Below are 20,601 nucleotides of genomic sequence, written 5' to 3'. Positions count from 1 at the left end.
TCCATCATTCCCTGGCATTCCCGAGGACAAACTCCTGATTTCCAAGGTCACTCCTGTTTCCCACATCTCAGCTCCTTGTTGTCCAACATTCCATCCTTCACTTTGGCAATTCCAGTTGCCAATTCCATACAATGAGACTCTGACTCACAAAATCCAGCAGTAAGGAACACACTATAGATTTCCATAGCAGATTCCAACCCTGGAATTGAGGTTTGTATCCCAGAGCAGCAGAGGAATCCCATAAAACCCCTGCCTCCCCTGGCTGGAGTCCCCAGGTATCCCACACCCCACGGAGCCCTCACCACCATCCCAGGGGCACCTACAGCTTCAGAGTTAAGTCTCAAGTCCCAGTTCAGGTTTAACTACAGAGTAAGAGAAGAGAAAAGTCAAGTGATGCTCCCCCTAAACATGCACATCTTGTACCACTTGCTCTGGATGGTCAGCAGTGGGAAACAACAGCCCTCACATTTCCAGTTACATTTTTGTCCTCGTTTTTTTTGCCATCACTTTGAGCAACTGCCACGGTCAGAAATAATACCCTACTTTGCTGAAAACCCCCAGCTCATGAAGGTTATCCCTGCAATGCTGCACACACAAGTTCATCAGCAGCAGATGTGCTTGTTCAGCCTAAAACACTGACAGTTCATGAACTAAAATGCAGTGACTGGTGATAACCATGACCCAGCCACACTTCAAAGCCTGTAGGTAACACAGCTACATAATTAAACACAACATAAAACACTGAAGACCGAGTTTCAGTTCGTAACCAACATCTTTACAGAGTTAATAATTTGGTTCTGGTACAAAACCAAACAAAAACTTGAAATTTAAGACTGACATGGCATCAAAAATTAAATCAGGTGCTGATTAAATTCCTCCCTGGGAGGGTGGAGAGGCCCTGGCACAGGTTGCCCAGAGAAGCTGTGGCTGCCCCTGGATCCCTGGAAGTGTCCAAGGCCAGGTTGGATGGGGCTTGGAGCATCCTGGGCTAGTGGAAGGTGTCCCTGCCCATGGCAGGGGTGGCACTGGATGGGCTTTGAGGTCCCTTCCAACCCAACCCATTCCATGACTCTGTGATGTCTCACATCACTGGGTCATGTGTGTCTCAGTCACGTGTGTGTTGGACACTTGTCAACTCCTGTATTTTGCTTCCCTTGCCTCTCCCAGCTCTGGAATTAACACACAGTTTGGGGGCTGACACTTAACTCACCCCTGCAGAGTTCAGGGTCTGTGACTGACACTGGCAGTTGGGAACTAGCCAGGGTCAGGAATTGGGTTGGAATAAGGAGACTGGTAAAAAATTCATCATCAGGAGAAAAAAAAAATGCTTTGAGTCTTTGGATTTTATTTTACTGGTTTTATTATAAATTCCCACAAAAATAAATCCGTGCCATGTATAATGTCCTGTCAAACTCTATATAATCCACAACTGGTGTTACAACTGGTCTGTGTCAGCATCATATCCTGCACAGGAGCATCCAACACCCAGCTAATTTGTGTCTGAGGCCACCAGGAGGTGGATAAGTAACAATTTTAAAGAATGGACACTTGGCAAAAAGCTCTTGAAAGCAGTGCAGCTGAGGGTGAGGTCCAGCTCCAGATCCCTCCTGTCAGTGACTGTACTCACACCACCCAATGTCTGGCACATCACTGCAGCAGCTGGACCCACTTCCACCCTTTTAAGCTCCAAGCAAGGCATAAATCAAGCTTTGATGCTCCAAAAGCCCTTTGGAAGAGGTTTTATTTCTCCCATTCAGAGCTTGGGGAGAAGCCATGGCTGTAAAGTGAACATCAACTTGAGTGATGTGACATTTCCTCAGGAAACTTGGTTTTCAGAGGTGCTGAGTCACCTTTTGGTGCCTTAATAACTATTTGCTCTCCCTGAGAAATGGGATTTGATTTTGGTGTATCTCTGTACACCAAAATCTACGGATCTGTTCACCCTGAGAAATGGGATTTGAACACTATAAAGAGATTTTTTCCCTACCACTGCCCTTAAAAGGCAGGATCACCAAGCTCTCATCCTAAACTCTGGTTTGGTGATGGAGATGAGCCCAGAGTGGAAGCAGCACTTACATTCACGACAGACTCCTTGAACTTGATGTGCAGCCTGTAGTTGGACAGTGCAATGATGGCATCCTCTGCTCTCCCCACGTACTCCGTGCTCTCCCCGTGGAGTTCGATGAACGGCACCTGCACAAGGAGAAACCTTTCAGAACACCCTCAAATCACACTGGGACCTGCTGAGGACTCAGCCATGAGCTCCTGCTGAGGCCAGCTCAGAGGTTAATTGTAGCTTTTTCTTAAGTGGTCCCTCATTTTTGGTTGCTTTTCCTGAGTGGGAAGTGCTTGCTCAGGGAAAGCAATGAATTTTTATGACAAATATGCTCATATTTTGGCAAGCAGGCTGGCCAAACCCTTGAATTATGCTCTCACTCCTTACTTAATGGAGAGTGGCATTTCCATAATGTCATTAAATCCATCCTAAAGTAGGCAAAACATCCCAAGATGAATAATCTCCTCTGCTATTTCCCCAATATTCACCACATAAGCTCAGGTAACCAGCCAAGACTGGATCCCCCAGTGCATCACAGCTCAAGTCAGTTGGACAAATCCTACCTTCTGCTTCATATTTCTCACTGCAAATATGAAAATGCACAACATGCTGCTGTTTTAGGAAGTTAGAAAACCTGCAGTGCCATCACACTGCACATTTAATTACAAATGTGACTTAAGCCCAGTTTAGCTGAGCTGGGTGAAAAGTGTAAATGCTCAACTTCAAAATAATCTGGTTTTACACCAACTTAGCTTAGATCAAGTAGAAATATTTTATATTACAATGAAAGAAACCACATCTTCAGTTGATATAAGAGTGGCTGCATGGATAGACAGGCTGGGAGAGCTGGGGGGGTTCACCTGAACAAGAGAAGGATCCAGGGAGACCTGAGAGCCCCTTCCAGGGCCTAAAGGGGCTCCGGGAGAGCTGGAGAGGGACTGGGGACAAGGGATGGAGGGACAGGACACAGGGAATGGCTTCCCACTGCCAGAGGGCAGGGATAGATGGGATACTGGGGAGGAATTGTTGTCTGTGAGGGTGGGGAGGCCCTGGCACAGGTTGCCCAGAGAAGCTGTGGCTGCCCCTGGATCCCTGGAAGTGTCCAAGGCCAGGTTGGACGGGGCTTGAAGCAACCTGGGCTGGTGGAAGGTGTCCCTGCCCATGGCAGGGGGTGGGAATTCCAGGATTCTGTGGCAAATCATTTGAACTAAACCAATTTCCAAAGGAACTTTGGAAAATCAACAAATCAAAAAATATCCATTTTTTGTGCAACAGAAGGCTTCTGGCTTCCCAGTAACCACGTGCAGTGGCAGTGTTTAATTAGCTTAGTTTTATTTTTTTTTAAGAAACACAGAGTTCTAAACTCTGGAATAAAACCTGGCACTTGACATTAGTACAAATAACGATATTTTTCCGACACTCTAAGGAACCTCTTGTACTGTAATGCTGAGTTCTCTGTTCTACCAACAGTACTGGAGGATTTAAGGAGAAAATGAGCTTCTGCTACTCCTGTGCTAATTGTGAATTCAAATGCTGCAGGAGAGGCCCGAGAATCCACAGGTCAGCTGGAGATCTTGTGATCCTGCCTGGCCAGGAGCAGGGTGGTGATTACCTGAAGGTTCTCATCCTCTCGGATCAGCTGCTTCCTGGGAAAAATCTGATTAGCCTGGATGCATTCAAGGCTGTGCTGAGTCTCTTCATCCTGAGGAACAAAGTGTTAGTTACCCTCAGCATGTCACTCACAGGAGCTGTAAACAACCACGGAAAAAGCTCACACGGGATGCAGAGTTCAGGGAATTCAGGGATCAGCAACTTCCTAAAGTTGCTGAACTTTCACAGACAGGCACTCAGACAACTGAACGTGATATTGGGAACAGGTTCCCTTCTGCAGCCTGATTAATACAGTCATTAAAAATCCAGAAAGATTTAGAGCAGCATTAGGAAAAAAACATTAGCCTAGACTAGCACTGTACTTAAAACTCAACAACCACCCATGTAAATGTTAATTTCATAAAGTTTTTCAGATTTTAAACTCTTCTGCTCTGTAAGAGACCCTACAAACCCCTCTTGCTTACCATGACAGGCCCTGGATGGGAGGAGAAATCCTCGTCTTTACTCCCAGTACTTCGAGGCTCTTGTCTTACTAAAATCTAGAAAACCAGAAGAGCATAACGATGAAGTTACAGTCATTTTCTTTTGGCAAATAAATACAAATTAACTTTTAAAGGCTGAGAATGTAGCTGTTAGAAAACTGGGAGCAAACAGTAATTATGAAAAGATGAAATCCACACAAGCTCACTCTCCTGAGAGCCAAAATTGTTTCAAATTGTGTCTGGCTCCTTCTGTTCATCCTGAAAAATCACCCTTGGAGGTGCTGCTGGGAGAACACCTGTCTGAAGGCAGCAATTAGACCAGGGTTTACAGGATGTAAATTAAATCACATTCATTTTTCTAGGTCCCCTGGAATTTTCTCCCAAGTCATTTGCAGATGGTGAATCACAAATATGTGGGTTATAAATCCAAAGGGATCGTTGGGATCACTGAGTCTGCTCCGGTGTGAAACACGGGATGTTGGATCCTCCTGGGACAATCTTGGTTCAGCTGTGGCCCATGAACTGGAATTCCTGCTCATATCAAAATGCTCATTTTACAGTTATGGCTCATTTTTAATATCCATGGATGCATCAAAACATCCATTTCCCTGCACTGACCTTTCCCAGAGCCCCAGATCACTGAACACCAGGGACCTGCTCGCTCCCCCACCCAACAATTCCCAATCCTTGATCAGCTGCAAATTGTCCAGAATTACTGACACAGGCCTTGTGCAAATCACCCAATTAGGAACTTAATGACTGAACACAAGAGTTACAGTCTGATTTGGAGATTGATCTTACACTCAACTTTCTAAATCCAGTAGGTTCTTCCCTTTTTTTACTAAACCAGGATTCATCCAGGTGTTTTATGGGACTTGCAGACTGTGGCACATTAAAGATACAAATGATAAACTCGAGTCCAGTCAGTTCTCAGTTCAGGTGCCACTTATAAATATATTTCAAATTATCAGAGAAAACCATTTGAATGGCCTTCAATCCACGAGCTCAGCACAGCAGCACTGCAGGGAGCCCTAAACACATCCTGCACATTGTATGGAATATTGACAGAGGGAAAAGGAGCAGCAGATGCACACAAAGGATGGGCAGAGATGTGTGTTTGTATATATAAATAAAAGGAGGAAATTATGAGCAGAATCGAGCTGAAACTGCCATTAACTCACTAAAAATTAATGCAAGAAGTGGATATAAAATCCTAACTTCAAAAAATTCAGAAAAATAAAAGCTAGGAGAGTTGATAGAAGACTGCATCTATCAACTATGGAAATTGATAAGGAAAAATAATACAAAACAGCCCAGAAATTTCCATGCCTGTAACAATGGAGAGGAGGAACATTCTTTTAAGTTATCAGAAACTAAGGAAATGTAGAAATGTTGTCTACCAACAGCACAATAAGACAGTAACATTGCTAATATTGGTTTAAGGCAGGGCTACTTAACATTTGAGTCTCAAAAAGGCAGGATTAGTTAACATTTTTGTTCAAAAAGGCAGGATTATTTAACATTTTTGTTCAAAAGAAGCAGGGAAGAAGAATGGATCATGTGTGATAACCCATGCTGTGACTGATGAGAACATCCAAGGAGCACAATGACTAAAGCTTAAAAGACCATAAATTCATCAGGTTTGATCTTTAATGTTTCAGAGACCATAAAATCCCAGCCCTGGTACTGAAAAGCAGAGCTGGTGGTGATTCCAGCATGACTTGGCATTTTAGGGACGTTGTGTTCAGGGATTTCTCTCCCAGACCCATGTCTGGTCCCAGCCTGCAGCTCCCAAACAAGCCAGGGTTCAGCAGTGCCCCCAAATCCATCTGGTTCCTGCTTCCAACCCTTGGTTTTCACTGTGGGTTTTTCACATTCCACGATTCCCATTCTCCTCCCTCTCCAAGATTTAAAAATGAGCCTCCTGCTCAATTAAATTTAGGGAGATGGCTGAGCAACAGCCTGATTGTCCAGTCAGCCTTCATCGTCCAGCTCATCCCTCAGGGAAGGCAGAGCCCAGATTAACTCTGCAGCGTGTCCTGATATAATGAAGGGTAATGATTTCAGAGAGGATGGCTTTAAAAACTGTAGGGTTCACACAAACCTCCTTTTTCAGCCCTAAAATCACGCTGAGCTTGCACACGCAGCTCTCACACCCACAGCCTGCAGGGATGGAGAGTTGGGGGTATGTTTGTGAACTTTTATATTAGGAACTCTTTGGTGAACATCTGGGGTGGGTTCTGCAGGTGCTGGAGGCAGCACTGCCTTCTGTACCCCCCACCTCCCACCAGTGCAGTCCTGCTCTGCCAGGACAGTCCTGAACACCAAACATCCCAGAGCCCCTCTGCTCTGGAGCCAGGCTGGGAGAGCTGGGGGGGTTCACCTGGACAAGAGAAGGCTCCAGGGAGACCTGAGAGCCCCTTCCAGGGCCTAAAGGGGCTCCAGGAGACCTGGAGAGGGACTGGGGACAAGGGATGGAGGGACAGGACACCGGGAATGGCTTCCCAGTGCCAGAGGGCAGGGAGAGATGGGAGATTGGGAAGGAATTCCTGGCTGGGAGGGTGGGGAGGCCCTGGCCCAGGTTGCCCAGAGAAGCTGTGGCTGCCCCTGGATCCCTGGAAGTGTCCAAGGCCAGGTTGGACGGGGCTTGGAGCAACCTGGGCTAGTGGAAGGTGTCCCTGCCCATGGCAGGGGATGGAAAGAGATGAGCTTTAAGGTCCCTTCCCACCCAAAGCATTCCATGATTCTGTGATATAAAAAACACCTTTCTATTTAAAAACTTCCTTCAGCTTCACACACAATTATCAAAGAAACACCAACCTAATTAAAAAGATGAGCTTTATTACACATCTGAGGAAAAGATTTAATCTATTAGGAACTGTGCTGGACGAAGTTGTTCTTTTGTGCTTCAGACTGATCAGATATATTTAAAGTTTATTATATAACCAGCTCCATATTAATAAAATCACTATTAGCTTAAAAAAAATTCTTTTAAAATATCTTACAGCTGTACTCCTAAGATCCATCATACACCCCCAGCAGAGACTACCCAAATTACTGCCCAACTTTCAGTCTAACTCCTGCATTGAGCTGCAAAACAGCTTTTATCACAACAGTGTGGCTTTTTCCATGAATGTTAGAATCTTTCTTTTTAAGGGGAATTTTGGGAAAGCCGCGTGGAAAAAAATATGCCTGTTTCAGTTTTAATCAGGATTATCAGATACAAAGGGCGATGCTGCCAAGAGAAATGGCACAGGAGGTCCCAGGGCTGGTTCTAAAGCAAACACTCTGCAGGGTCTGGGTACCGGTGAAACGCTCCAGCGGCGCCGCTGCCACCACACAAAGGAGCTCTGAAAAGCGCTGACAAAAATAGCAAGAAAGGCTGAACTGTTACAATGAATTCCCTGATCTGATGGGCACTGAACACTCTGAAAGAAATAATGCCTTTCCCACCATGTCAACAAGCTGATCCCACTCCATGAGCTCATGGTCACCGGGCTGAGCCCCAGGGAAAGGGATGGACCACACGCTGCCCAGGGACGGCCCCAGGAACTCTGAACCACGGGAATCTCCATTCCCGACCATCCCAGAGCCTTCCAGCCCCTCCCCAGCTCAGCAAACTGCTCCAGGTCAGCCATGGAAGAGAAGAAGGATCAATGTCTGTGGACACCTCGTAAGGAGATCCTGACTTTAGAAGTGAGAACAGGAACATTCTTCCCATCACCAACTCCACCAGGCACTCTGGAATTCTCCCCACGTAATTTCCCACCATCCTGCTCTGAGGACAGAGCCAGACCAGCCCCAGCTGGCTGAAGAAACCCCTTCCCAAGCTGACCCATCCCCTTTTTTGGGGTTAGTTACAGAATGGAATGAAAATTCTCATTTTGTTTCACTGCAGTTGGCAAATAATCAACTCTTCCCTGACAGTTAAACCCATTTCCCAGAATTAAAATGGAAAGGGTGGAATGCAGCTCAGATAACAACCGACCAGGAAAACGTTGTCAGGAAAGCTCCCTCAAATTCAGGCTCTTCCTTATCAATAGGATCATAAAGAAATAGCAGACAGCTTATACACAGTGCAGGGAAATTTGTTGTTATTGGTAGAAATTATGTTGGTTTTGGCCAGCACTGAGGCCAAAAAAGGTGATATTATCAATTTACTGTGTTGTCATTCCACCTGCAATTTCATGTGTATTAAATGACACCAAAAAAGAGGTTGGTCTTGTTAATTCTGCATCCCCACGTTCTGCTTGAAAGGATAAATGATGAGCAAAGGTTGGAACCTCAGACTCTGCTCAGCCTCTATGGGAACATCTTAATTACCTTTTGTTTCAGATGTGCCTTCTGGCCTAAATTATGTGCATAATTAAGACTAGCAATAACCATCTGTTTGCCAGTGATTCTAAACAAAAAAGATTCTATAAATAAAGGATCATTTAGATTCACGTATATTCAGATGTAGTTGGACTTACAGTAAGAAAAAACTTTCCTACTTACAGTAGGAAAAAAGGAAAAAGGAAGTAGCCAGGAGTTTAACTTTGTTCTGCATCCAGATTCTGAATTCCTTTTATTTTAATATCAGAATCAAGCTGAGTTGCCCCCTGAGCTATTTACACTCTGTGGCACAGTTGCCCTCTAAGTTTGAGATTGGAATCCAAAGGTTTTGGCAAGGGAGCATTAGAAAATCTGAGAATTAAACATTCAGGAATGTGACCTACCTTGAGCAAAAGATGCTTCTGTTGCAAAGTGAAAACTCTTCCTCCCCTTTGGCAGGTGGAAGGAAATTTCTGAGATAAGGATAAACACTCTGCTTCCCTCATTTCAGTCCCTGGGTTTCTCCTCTTTCCTGGCGCCACAGGCAGAAGTAACTGGATAATATTTACTGGGGAAGCAGCTGACAACTTATTGCACATTGTTCAGGAATAGGAGCAGGACAAAGAATTCTGCTTGGAGACTGTGCACAACTGAGAGTCGGAGTCTTTTTTTTTAATAATGAAAGGTTGCAAACTCCAACTCAGGAAAATATTGATTTTTGTCTAAGGTCTTGGAAAACACTTCATTTAATTAAGAGAGTAATCAATGATAACCAGAGAATTCACCTTCACCAGGCAGCTGATGGTACAAAAAACTGCAATTCTTACCGAAGAACGAGAGAATAAACCAGTCCTCTCTTGTCCCGGAAAGTTCCAACTATTCTCTCCTGATATTTCACATTGGCAGCTGCAAATGAAAAGACAATACTTTAAAATATGAACCCTTATTTGAAAAAACCACTTATGAAACAGCAGCTGAGACAGGAGACTCCTCCGTTGGGTTTGGCTTAATTAAAGAAAAGGAAAAAGTTTAACTGCTGTGTAAGTTGTAACTACAACTTAACATGCCCAAAGAGGGAATTCCATGACCGGATTCCGACGGATACACGTGTGCTGGATGAGGCCTCTGTTCTGGTAAGGAGCAGTTCCAAAATCATGGCCACAAAGCCATTCGGATTTTTTGTTTTTTTTAACTAGTGGACAAAAATTAAAATTATTCAGGAGCACGAGCTACAGGAAAGCACTTTTACAGAAGGTCCAAGTGGGTTTCTATTGATCTTCAAATGTGGTTTTTAATTTCACACTGAAATAAGCATTTTTCCCCCCAAGAAAGCAGATGAAGACCCCAAACAGGGGTTGTTGCTTTGGGCCAATGGTGCAAAATCCAAGGGGAACAGCAATGCTCCTGAGACCCCTCTTCCCAAGCCCTATCTTTTGGACTTCCCAAGTGCTGCACAAACAGTCATTGCCTCAAAAGTAAATATAAATATTGCCACAAATACGTATTTGTCGAAACAAATACAGGGAGAAAGGATCTGAAGTGCTTCATTCCTCCAGTCCTCCAGCAGGTATTCCCAGATGTCTCCTCCAGCTCTGGAATAACTGCTGGGACACAAAGTTTCACACTAAAACACCCAAACCCTGCAATTCAAGTCCCAGACTGAACCCAACCGTTCCTAAAGCACACAAGCAGCCAAACTGATGGGACACCACTCCCTTGTATCCAGGACATTTGCTCTTCCCAGTGACTTGGACTCTCTCCCAACAGCATGCTGCATCTGGATGTGCCTGCAAAGTCCAGCTTCTACACCCTATAATCCTGCTGCTGGAAATAGTTTGCCTGTGCTTTGATGTGCAACAACTACTGATAATTTTCACCTCCTGGTCCATTAAATAAAATAAATTTCTATTTTGCATTCGTTGCATCCTTTAGTTTACGGCTTGTGACGGGGAAAATAAGAAATAAAAAGAGGAGACAATTTTAGGACCGACGCAGTAGAAAGAAATAAGTTTAAGAAGTTGTGCATTAAAAATTGTGCATTTAAAATAGTTGTGCCTTGGGCCCAGCACTGCTGGCCAGGTGAGGGAGGGGATTGTCCTGCTCTGCTCTTCACTGGTGCAGCCTCACCTCGAGTCCGGGGGGCAGTTTGGGGCACCACAATATAAGAAAGATCTAAAGCTTAGATCTCAAATGCACCAAAAGAAATTCTACCATTGCACACGCTGTTCCCACTTTGGGGAATCTCACGGGTCTGCATTCAGCCAGTATTTACACAAATATGTATGTGCTTTAACAGAAAGGGCCTGTGTCGATGCCAACTGTCCAAAACCTCAGCTAAACTTCAATTTACCATTTTATAAAACAGTTTCTAAAAGCAACATTTGGTTACCTGCAACAGAGCTCAACTTTGTTTGTATTTTTTTTAAAAATCCCTCTCAACCAACAAGCCAAACACCAATTCCAGTAACTTTTCTGGGTCAATAATCAACCCCAGCACCCAGAGGGGAATGGACACAGTTTTACTTTGAGGTACCAACTTGATCGTGCGACAAGTTCAACTTCACAGCTGCCTGGTGGTACAAAGTCACCTTTGAGGGGAATATGGAGCAAGTTTATTAAACACCAAAAAAAAGAGCTCTGGAGGCAAACTACACAACTCCAGAACGACTCTTCAGGGACAGTTTTCTGGCCACGTATTTGCTTTTCAAAAGGCAAGACACACATTTCGAGTCGCAGGAGCTGGACTGATTTTCTGTGGTTTAGGTCCAAGAGAAGAGAGAAGAAAAAAAAAAAACAACCCTTCACAAAATCTGCAACAGGCTTTTTATTGATTTTAATGAGGTTTGGAAGAAGCCACCGAATCTCCAGAGTTTTGTCGAGAAGTTTAAAAACAGGGGGAGAAGGTTCCAATGTAAGCGTTAATAATTCCGCCTGATTCCCGCCAGGGCTCGGCAAACACCCCCCCAGCGCTCATCAGCATTCCTGCTGCAGGGCTGCTGGGCTCAGATAAGCACCTCCAGTGTTATCACTTCCTAAGGCAACAACTTGTGCCAAAAGAAGGGGAAAAAGCTGCCTGTGAAAAGAAATGTGGCTCTGAGTTGTACTGTCCTCTCCCAAATGCTAATTCCTGACGGGAGGTGCATCCCAGCTCCTGGGTGACTTTAATTAACACAGCCAAGCACATCCCAGGGTGCTGCCCCTCAGAAGCACCTCGGCTGTTCGAGCCACAAGGAATGGATTCAGCACCATTAGGAAAGCCAAGGGTAGGAGATGGAAAAGGGAACAGGACCCTTTCAGTAAATCCTATAAAGTCAAGCGTGTCTGGTAAGGAACTGGCTCTGCACCACCTTTACTGGACTGTCCCATTCTCAGAGCTGGTTTGGTTTATCCCAGAATGGTTTGGCCTGGAAGGGACCATAAAGTGACCATCTCATTCCACCCCCTGCCATGGGCAGGGACACCTCCCACTAGCCCAGGTTGCTCCAAGCCCCGTCCAACCTGGCCTTGGACACTTCCAGGGATCCAGGGGCAGCCACAGCTTCTCTGGGCAACCTGGGCCAGGGCCTCCCCACCCTCACAGCCAACAATTCCTTCCCAATATCCCATCTATCCCTGCCCTCTGGCACTGGGAAGCCATTCCCTGTGTCCTGTCCCTCCATCCCTTGTCCCCAGTCCCTCTCCAGCTCTCCTGGAGCCCCTTTAGGCCCTGGAAGGGGTTCTCAGCTCTCCCTGGAGCCTTCTCTTGTCCAGGTGAACCCCCCCAGCTCTCCCAGCCTGGCTCTAGGGCAGAGGGGCTCCAGCCCTGGGAGAAGCTCCGTGGCCTCCTCTGGACTCTCTCCAGCAGCTCCACGTCCTCCCTGTGCTGTTCCCCAGGGTCTCACCTGAGGGGACAGTGGGGGTCAATCCCAACCCCTGGTTTCAGACCATTTCAGTTCAGGTGTTCAAGGACATCCCATCACTGCCCAACTCAAACCTGTCAGCAGTGACTGCCCCAGGCCTCCAGTGCTGAAGGGGGTGGGAACAGGAGCATTTAAACTTAAGCTTTTCCTTTGAACCACCTTCTTCAGATCCTGCTCCACTGACTATTTTGGGAACTCGGGCATGAGGTGAACACTTTTCCCAGCACACAGCTCTCACCTCTGTTGTTTTTTCATGGCAGATGCTATGGAGAAGCAGAGCAGTTGCACTGTATATCAATCACACTGTAACAGTGAAATACAGGTAAAAATACAATTGTGAGGGGAAACTCCAAATAATGGTTTCCAATTTGTAGAACTTCTATCCCTGGAGATATTTCAACCCTTGGAATTCCAAGTCCTTAAGCAATCCAATCCAATATTGAAGTCAGTCCTACTCTGAGCAGTGCTGGTCTACAGGAACTCCAAAATCTAAATTACATGAGCCTCTGACAATGTTTTTCTTGACATTTATTTAAGTAAAACATTGGCAAATAGCTAGGAAAAGCACTCTGGAGAAGCTCTAATAAACATGTTTGTTTAATTAGGTGATTGGGAACTTGCCTCTTCAGTTCCTTCGCTGAAAGGCTCTATCTACCCAGAGCAGGAGAGGGATGGTTTGATAAGCAGAAAGTGAAATGGCACAAGGGAAAAAGAGTTTTGGAAAACAAACAAATCCAGATTTTCTTTAGCTGCAAGTTGCCCTGGTAAGGATGTAAACAAACACAGCCAAGTGCAGCGTTTTTCCTGGTGACTATTTTGAAGGTGTATTTTCCCTCCCTTTGCCGAAAGGTGCCGTTTCCAGCCCGGTTATGCCACCCCATGTCCCAGTCTGATATTACGCAAGTGTGGGGTTTTGATGAGAAGTTCTCCATTCCTGTTTACATTTCTAACTTCCCAATATCACTGTCCCCACATCCCCGACCTCTGCCGTGGCAGAACCTCCTCTTGCACCCGATTATCACACACTCACCATTGATTTCATCACCTTCTGCTCAGCTCGAGCTCAAGTATTGGTCAAATGTTGTTCTTCTCCTGCTCTCTCCTTCTTCTGTCCTTCCTAGTGGATTTTAGCTTGCTTTCCCAACTATTTTTATGCTCTCCTGAGTGTGCTCAGGAACAGGAACACAGTGCTACTATCAGCTGCCCACCAGCTGGGGTGAGCCAGCAGCTTGTGGCCGAGCTGGAAACCACAGCGGGATGAGAGCACTGGGAACGCTCCGGGGGCTGGATGGGGCAAGGCCACTCCTCAAGAGAAAGTTTGAAAACATGTACATGGAGAAGAAGGAATGCTGATCTTCAGGGAGGCATTTGCTGGTTTCTATGGCCATGTGTCACAGAATTGTCAAGGTTAGAAAAGCCCCCTGAGATCACCGAGTCCGACCATCAGCTCAGCACCACCGTGTTCACACCAACCCGTGTCCCCAAGTGCCACATCCATGTTTTTTGAACATTTCCAGGAATGAGGACTCCACTACTGCCCTGGGCAGCCTGTGCCAGTGCCTGACCACCCTTTCCATGAAGAAATTCTCTCTAATATCTAAACTTAACCTCCCCTGGCACAACCTGAGGCCATTCCCTCTCCTCCTGTCCCTTGTTCTCTGGGAGCAGAGCCCGACCCCCCCCAGATCCCCCCCCGTAAGGGAGTTGGAAAGAGAGAGAGAAGGTCCCCCCTGAGCCTCCTTTTCTCCAGGCTGAACAATGCCACTTCCCTCTGTGTTCCCTATCACCCACTTCCCTAGATTAAGCTCCATAATGAATTCCCAGTTGGAAAGCAGCTGGATATAAAGCTGTGTACACACCCCCACCTGACACAGAGAGCAGAGAGCAACAGCCACACTGAACATCCCACAGCACGGACGGGAACTGCCCTCCAGCAGAATATCCTGAAAAGGTCTCATTCCGTTTTCTGTTCTACCTCTGCTTTTATGAGCGAAGAATAAAATTAATTATAAGAGTCCAAAGCATCAAAAAAGTTTTGTCAACATCTGTCACTGCACTGACTCATCCCCTAATGGCAGGTTGGCGTGTTGGCTTCCTTCATCTTCCCACTCGGAAGAGGCATTAATCTGCTTTTAAAGCACTTTGATTAAGCTGATTATCTTTGCATATTTGTTAAAGATCACTTCTTACCCTCTTGCAGAAGGCAACAGTTCAGAGTTAAAATGAAAAAACCCAGCCTGAGCAGAAAGGAGAGCTTGAAATGGCAGGAGGAGGCAAGGCAGGGAGAGGCACTGCTGAGACCCCAGGAGTCTAACAGCAAAGGGTCCAGAGAAATGTGATCTTGCATTAAGAAAGGTCCATTTTCCATAACTGATATAAAGAATAAAAATCAGTAGAACATTAGGTGAGATAACAGTAATAATTATTCCAAAAATAAAAGGGTTTTTTCAGGAAGGAGTTTTCTGAATAAAAGATTCTATATCAATATGCTCCCTCACTGACCTCAAAACAACCCAAGTCAACAGACCACAGCAAGCTTGAAACCAAAATCCAAAGAAAATGTCACTTTTTCTTACAGCATTTCAGGCTTTCTTCTCTTTTAATTCTTTTTTTAGTTTGGATACAACCCTGAGATCCAAAGGCTGCAATTATTCATATATAAGCCAGGATGCAATTTACCCATCAGAGATCTTCTGCATCACAATTTTCCTTTTATTTCAATTATTCCACATTCCTCTGTTTTCTGTGCATGACAGACAAGGAGCAGCTACCAAGAAGGACCAACAAGCTGCACGGATGGGTGTGAACTGTGGAGAGACCTGGGAGATGGGATCTGGGAGTCATATGACGGGACACAGAGCTGAGCAGGGCCTGAGCTGGTGGAAACCCAGTGGGCTTGGGGTGGTTCCAAGGTGGAAAGGTGACCAGGGAGGGGGCATTTTGTCACCAGGTAACCAAAGAGCCATGAAATGCAGGGCAACATCAGAGCAGAGTTATGAAACAAAGAGGAAGGCTGAGGCCAGGCAGCAGCAGTTTCCATTTGAAATGGCAGAATGGAGAAAGAAGGGAATCATTTGCTCCTCACAGTCCTCATTTTTTTCCATTAAGCCCCTCACAGCCTGTTTGCCACGAGTCACACGCCCTCCTGGAAGAAAGGGAACAACCACCCAGGGAGAAGTGGCTGTTAAACCAAAGTCTCCAAGGTTTTACTCATCCTCCCAAAACACCTCTTGACTCCCCTTCCCTCCTGGAGTCACATCTTGCTTTAGCTCAGTCCTTGCTGTAACTGGTTGGGCACTGGGAAGGGGCAGCAGCTGCTCCCAGAGAATTCCACCCCCCCCAGCAGGACAGGCCCTCACCTGCTGGGTTTACTGACACCCAGTGAACACTAGAGACACCTACAAGTCATTAAAAAAAAGGAGAAAGTTTGAAAATAGGAAAAACCAAAAAGCAAACGTGATTTGAGGACTCCTTTGGAGTTTCAAGATACAATCCCAGGAGAGTTTTCTCCCCCACTGAACTACTTCAGGACAACACACACAGAGTCACAGGGATCACTTCCTCAGTGTGTAAGTCAACCTCATTTTCACCACACTTCTTCTGGCACAAACCTTTGAAAATCTCTCTAACAAAACACCACTCGATGCTTTTGTCATAAGACAAATTCACAGAAATACCAAATACCTGTTACAAGTAATCTATTAATGCTTTGAGAAATAAATGCTGAAGTTATCACAAGGTGTCCCTAACAGGGACTTCAGTCCCCCCCAGAGGCCCAGCAATCCCAGAATGGTTTGGGTTGGGAGGGACCTTAAAGCCCACCCAGTGCCACCCCCTGCCACGGGCAGGGACACCTTCCACCAGCCCAGGTTGCTCCAAGCCCCGTCCAACCTGGCCTTGGACAATTCCAGGGATCCAGGGGCAGCCACAGCTTCTCTGGGCAACCTGGGCCAGGGCCTCCCCACCCTCACAGCCAACAATTCCTTCCCGATATCCCATCTAACCCTGCCCTCTGGCAGTGGCAAGCCATTCCACTTGTCCAGTCACTCCATACTCTGGGAAAAACCCTTCTCCAGAGCTCTCTGCTGCACAGCCTGGAACAGGCAGGACACAAAAATCTGTTTGCGTTATCAAGGCCTGTAAGGAGACATCACTTTCTCTGCTTGCACACCTTGCACAGTGTAATTATGGGTAAAGCTTTAATCCATTAATTCTTAAATTGCATTGAAAACACCTGCTCTGCCCAGGAGGCCCCGTGGGTAAGATGCACATCCACCTTCACCACCTTCAGCGAGGATCACAAGGGCACTGGGAGGCTCCATGTTCAATGATCTCACGGGATCACACGAGTGGGAAAGTTGATATTTCAAACTGCCCAACACCAGCACTCGGTAAAACTGTGGCACATGGTAAAAATGGCTGGTTTAATGTGGCACTTAAGGTGGTTTTGCTCTAAAACAGACTGCACTGGCATTCCCCGGAGCACAGTGAGCCAGCAGGAAGGGTACTGCTCCCATACCCCTCCTAACAAAACACTCCCCTGCCTTATCTTCCACCAGCTCTGGCATTTCAGACCCCCCATGGCAGAATCCAACTCCTCAACACAAAACCAACCCAGAGAGCACACTGTGGGAGCACCACCCCACAGTGCTGTAGCTGTTGTTTGCTCCCAGAGCAGCACAGCCTGAAAAACTGCAGGACATCTCAAATCTATAGAATTTGAGGCAGCTTAAAAACCTCTTCAACTCCTGCAGAAATGGCATTTCTTTACAGAACTAATCAATTCACTCACTCACCCCTCAGCCTGCTTAATGCTTTGAGAAATATGTAAGTAGCTGAAGTTTAAAAGGCAGAGTTCACAGTTCAAACACCAAGTACCCTCCCAAAGCCCCGCTGTGCAGTAGAACCATGGAGCACAGCACTGCATCCTGTACTGCCAGCAACTGAAGGGGTCTTTAGCACTAATTCACATATTTCTGCCAGAATCTGTGAACCTGAGGATGAAGAGCTCTTCCTTCCAAAGTCTCTTCAACTCTCATGGCAGGGGACAGGTATGTTTGAGCACAGCATATTTCACAGTGTAAAACAGTAAGTCAATTCAATACAAGAAAAGCACTGAGTTCAGGCATTTCTTCACTAGATCATGCAAAACAAGCCTGGTAACTCAATCAAGGAACCATATCGGAAGAGCTGACCTAAGCTGAGAGCCCTTTTTATGAACTGACCCCCTAAATTCCACATTTCAGGAGCTAATCAAGGATCATACCAGCTTTTCTAGGCTCACAACAGCTGGTTTCTAGAGAGCAGTCCAAATACTTGTTTGGGCATCATCCACAACACTGCCAAGACATCAACAACACTCAGCATTCAACCAGACACTCTGTTGTGTAAATACTGCAAGGCAAAAGCCAAATGCTGAGGAGATAAAGCCACGTGTGCCTGTGCATGATAAGGAGACCTGCAAGGGCTGGGTACAGAACACCAGCAGCTCCAGTGACTGCACTGAGTGTTCTGCTGGGTCCTGTTCAGACAGAGAGTTCCAGGTCAGAGCCAGACAAGATTTACCAGAACAGGTTCCTGCCCTCCTTGCACTGGAGTAGAAACCCCTTCCAGAGAGAACAACCAGGCTGTTCCATCAACCCAGTGCCAGCTCCAGATCCCCCAACCTTCCAGCAGTTTGCTGTGTTCCTAGTCAAGCCACCTCCAGGACAGCAGCTCCCTACAGGTCTTAAGACACACAGGACTTGGACACCTTTCCCAGTTAAGAATTCCTGCATTTAGATCTCAAGGGACAAACTGGTTTGGATAATCTACCAGCACACTGCCTCCAAGAAACCTGCTGCTTCACGGCCTTTCTCTGCACAGATGATTCACAGAATTATGGAATGGTTTGGGTTGGAAGGGACCTTAAAGCTCATCCCATCCCACCCCTGCCATGGGCAGGGACACCTTCCACTAGCCCAGGTTGCTCCAAGTTCCACCCAACCCGGCCTTTTACACCTCAATTCACTAAAGCTAAAAGAAAAAGCAGGAAAAGCAAATATCTTCTCCTCCTACAGTTAAATCACCTCAGTATCTTCCAAGTATTAAGACAGCTGTTTATTCCTATCTTTTTCCACTCATGGAAAGTCATAGTTACTTTCAGAACCAGGAAGGGTAACTGGCAAAATACTACTTTCCATTTGCAAGCTCCACTTAAGTAAGGCCTGGGGATGAAGCTTCATAACTGAAATAAAAGGCAAGCAAAAAACAGTCTTAAAGAGCATCCTGCCTACAAACAAAGGAGGAAAAGGGACACGGGGCTGTCTGTGTATCCAACTGCAGCGGGGAACGAGGAGCAGTGAGACTGAATCTCACCGGGAGCCTCAGCATTTACAGGGATTGGAGCAGCGTTTGTGCGCAGCCCTTTGATGTGGGAGGCAGGAGGCACCCCAGGAGTCCCGCAGCTCCGACAATGCCTAAAGAAACGTTTTAATGGCCTTCAATTGCCGTGAGTGGTTTGGGAGATCAATTACCCACATGCAGCATCTGCTGGGAAGTGCCGAGCTCTTCAATAGACTTGGGAATTTTGCCACACTGCAAAATGTCTCCCATGACTGCAGTGGTTCAGAACCAGTCAGCTCTAGAATGCACATTTCTCTAATTTTATTTATCTTTAAGCCCAGAAGTCCTCCAGCTATGCAATGTCAGATGCTATGCAATGTTCAGATCTTGAACGTGTCAAAGAACTGTTACAATTTCTAAAGTCCTGCTTCCAGACTGCCCAGGGAGGCTGAGTTCAGCCACAACTCTCCATAACAACTTCCACAATACCCAAAGCATACAGGCTTCTTCACTTACACTGAAGTTGCACAGCCCTTCAGAGCCAGGAAAGAATTTACTTGGATTAACAGAATATGCTTATTCTAAAAAACTGAACAGCACGAAGCCGAAGTTAAATATATTTAGGCATTTCAGAGGCACCAAAGAAGGTGTTGTGGTTGCTTAAGGCACGTATGTGTATCAAAACAGAGTCTCAGCTGGAATTGAAATGAAGTTCTGCACCAGACTGCAGCTCTGATGGTGAAATAAGGTCTGACAGATCTCCAGTTAACAGCCACAGTCTCTCCCTTCTCCTATTTAAAGTTAAAATCCATTGAAGTTCAAGCTTCCACAGAAGGATACCAGCAGAAACTTGCCTTATGTGGAAAAAGGAATTAATCCTATAGGGTAACTGTATCAACCTTGCCACTGAAACAGTGATTTCAACAGGAATGAGTTTCTCTAGGGAACATGAAGATTGAAGTCTGGATTTCCTACCTGCTCACTTAAAACAAGGTCTTTATAGCTGATCAGTTTTTAACAAGAACAGATATTACTGCAATACCCTATTTTATACTAATGACCTTTAGAAAAGGACAACAAATTAGTAATGCAAGAGAGTAACAAGCAACCTTTGCTTGCAGTGTGGAATGGCTGCAGGAATGTATCTGCCTGTACATAGACACTTGTGTCCTGTCAGCTCTCAGGGGACCATCCAGAACACACTGCCCCCAAAATCTGCTTTAGTGTGGACTCATTCAAGTCAGGCAAACCCTAATTTAAAAACCTCTCTCATTTCTTTTTCCCTAAAGGAACTCATTCCTTTTGGTAGATACAACAAACCCTGGGAAGGAAAATAATAGTACAAGGAACATAAGTAGTTATTTAAGTGTTTTATGCTTTAGAGGACATTCACTCCTTCCCTGTGTGACTCAAAACAAACCTAATTTACTAAGAAAGAGTTGGTTGTAATTAAGAGATAAATCATCATTTTAAAGAAACAAAGATTTGGGCTCTTCAGCAAGTTACCCAAACACATCACGTCCCTCCCACAGGCATTGCAGAAGTCAGTGCAGTTCACAGCTCCCTCTCTTACTGATGCATCAGGGAAGGCAATTTTCATTTTAAATATGGTTTAATCCCAGATTGTAAAAAAATATGTATATCAGGAAACTGCAGTTATCCACTTCAATTTTGTTTTGCAGCTGAATCATTATCAGCCAGCAAGACTTAACCTTCCTTTAGAGAAATATAAAGATTTATTATAACCATCCTTACAGTAAATTCAGCGTGTCCCCTTCTGATTGCATTTTATGAAGACATAAAAGAACATGTGCATGTTAGTCCATGAGCTTGAAGACATGAAAACAGCACAAGTCACATTTGTAACACTACAATTCTTCCCTGTGACTTGCAGATCTCAAGCTTCAATTTAATG

General features: G+C 45.6%; 1 protein-coding gene across 10 annotated transcripts in view; it reads right to left on the bottom strand.

Moving 5' to 3' along the window:
- MTMR3 (myotubularin related protein 3) overlaps nt 1–20,601 on the bottom strand; it is a 79,832-nt gene that overhangs the window by 38,376 nt on the left and 20,855 nt on the right. For 9 of the 10 annotated variants that reach the window (XM_027706420.1, XM_027706421.1, XM_027706423.1 and 6 more), the window contains 4 exons: nt 9,291–9,369; nt 4,132–4,206; nt 3,669–3,758; nt 2,077–2,193 (listed from right to left, as the gene is read on the bottom strand). In XM_027706420.1, coding sequence (XP_027562221.1) covers nt 2,077–2,193; nt 3,669–3,758; nt 4,132–4,206; nt 9,291–9,369 — 361 coding nt within the window. Of the gene's footprint in view, nt 1–2,076; nt 2,194–3,668; nt 3,759–4,131; nt 4,207–9,290; nt 9,370–13,392; nt 13,617–20,601 lie in introns of those variants that run through there. The other variant, XM_027706428.1, reaches the window with a different exon arrangement.

The sequence above is a fragment of the Neopelma chrysocephalum genome, unplaced genomic scaffold, assembly GCF_003984885.1.
Source record: "Neopelma chrysocephalum unplaced genomic scaffold, ASM398488v2 Primary Assembly neopelma1_376, whole genome shotgun sequence".
In the NCBI taxonomy this organism is placed as follows: domain Eukaryota; kingdom Metazoa; phylum Chordata; class Aves; order Passeriformes; family Pipridae; genus Neopelma; species Neopelma chrysocephalum.
The sequence above is the reverse complement of the archived record's forward strand: the minus strand, read 5'-3'. Positions and strand labels throughout refer to the sequence as shown.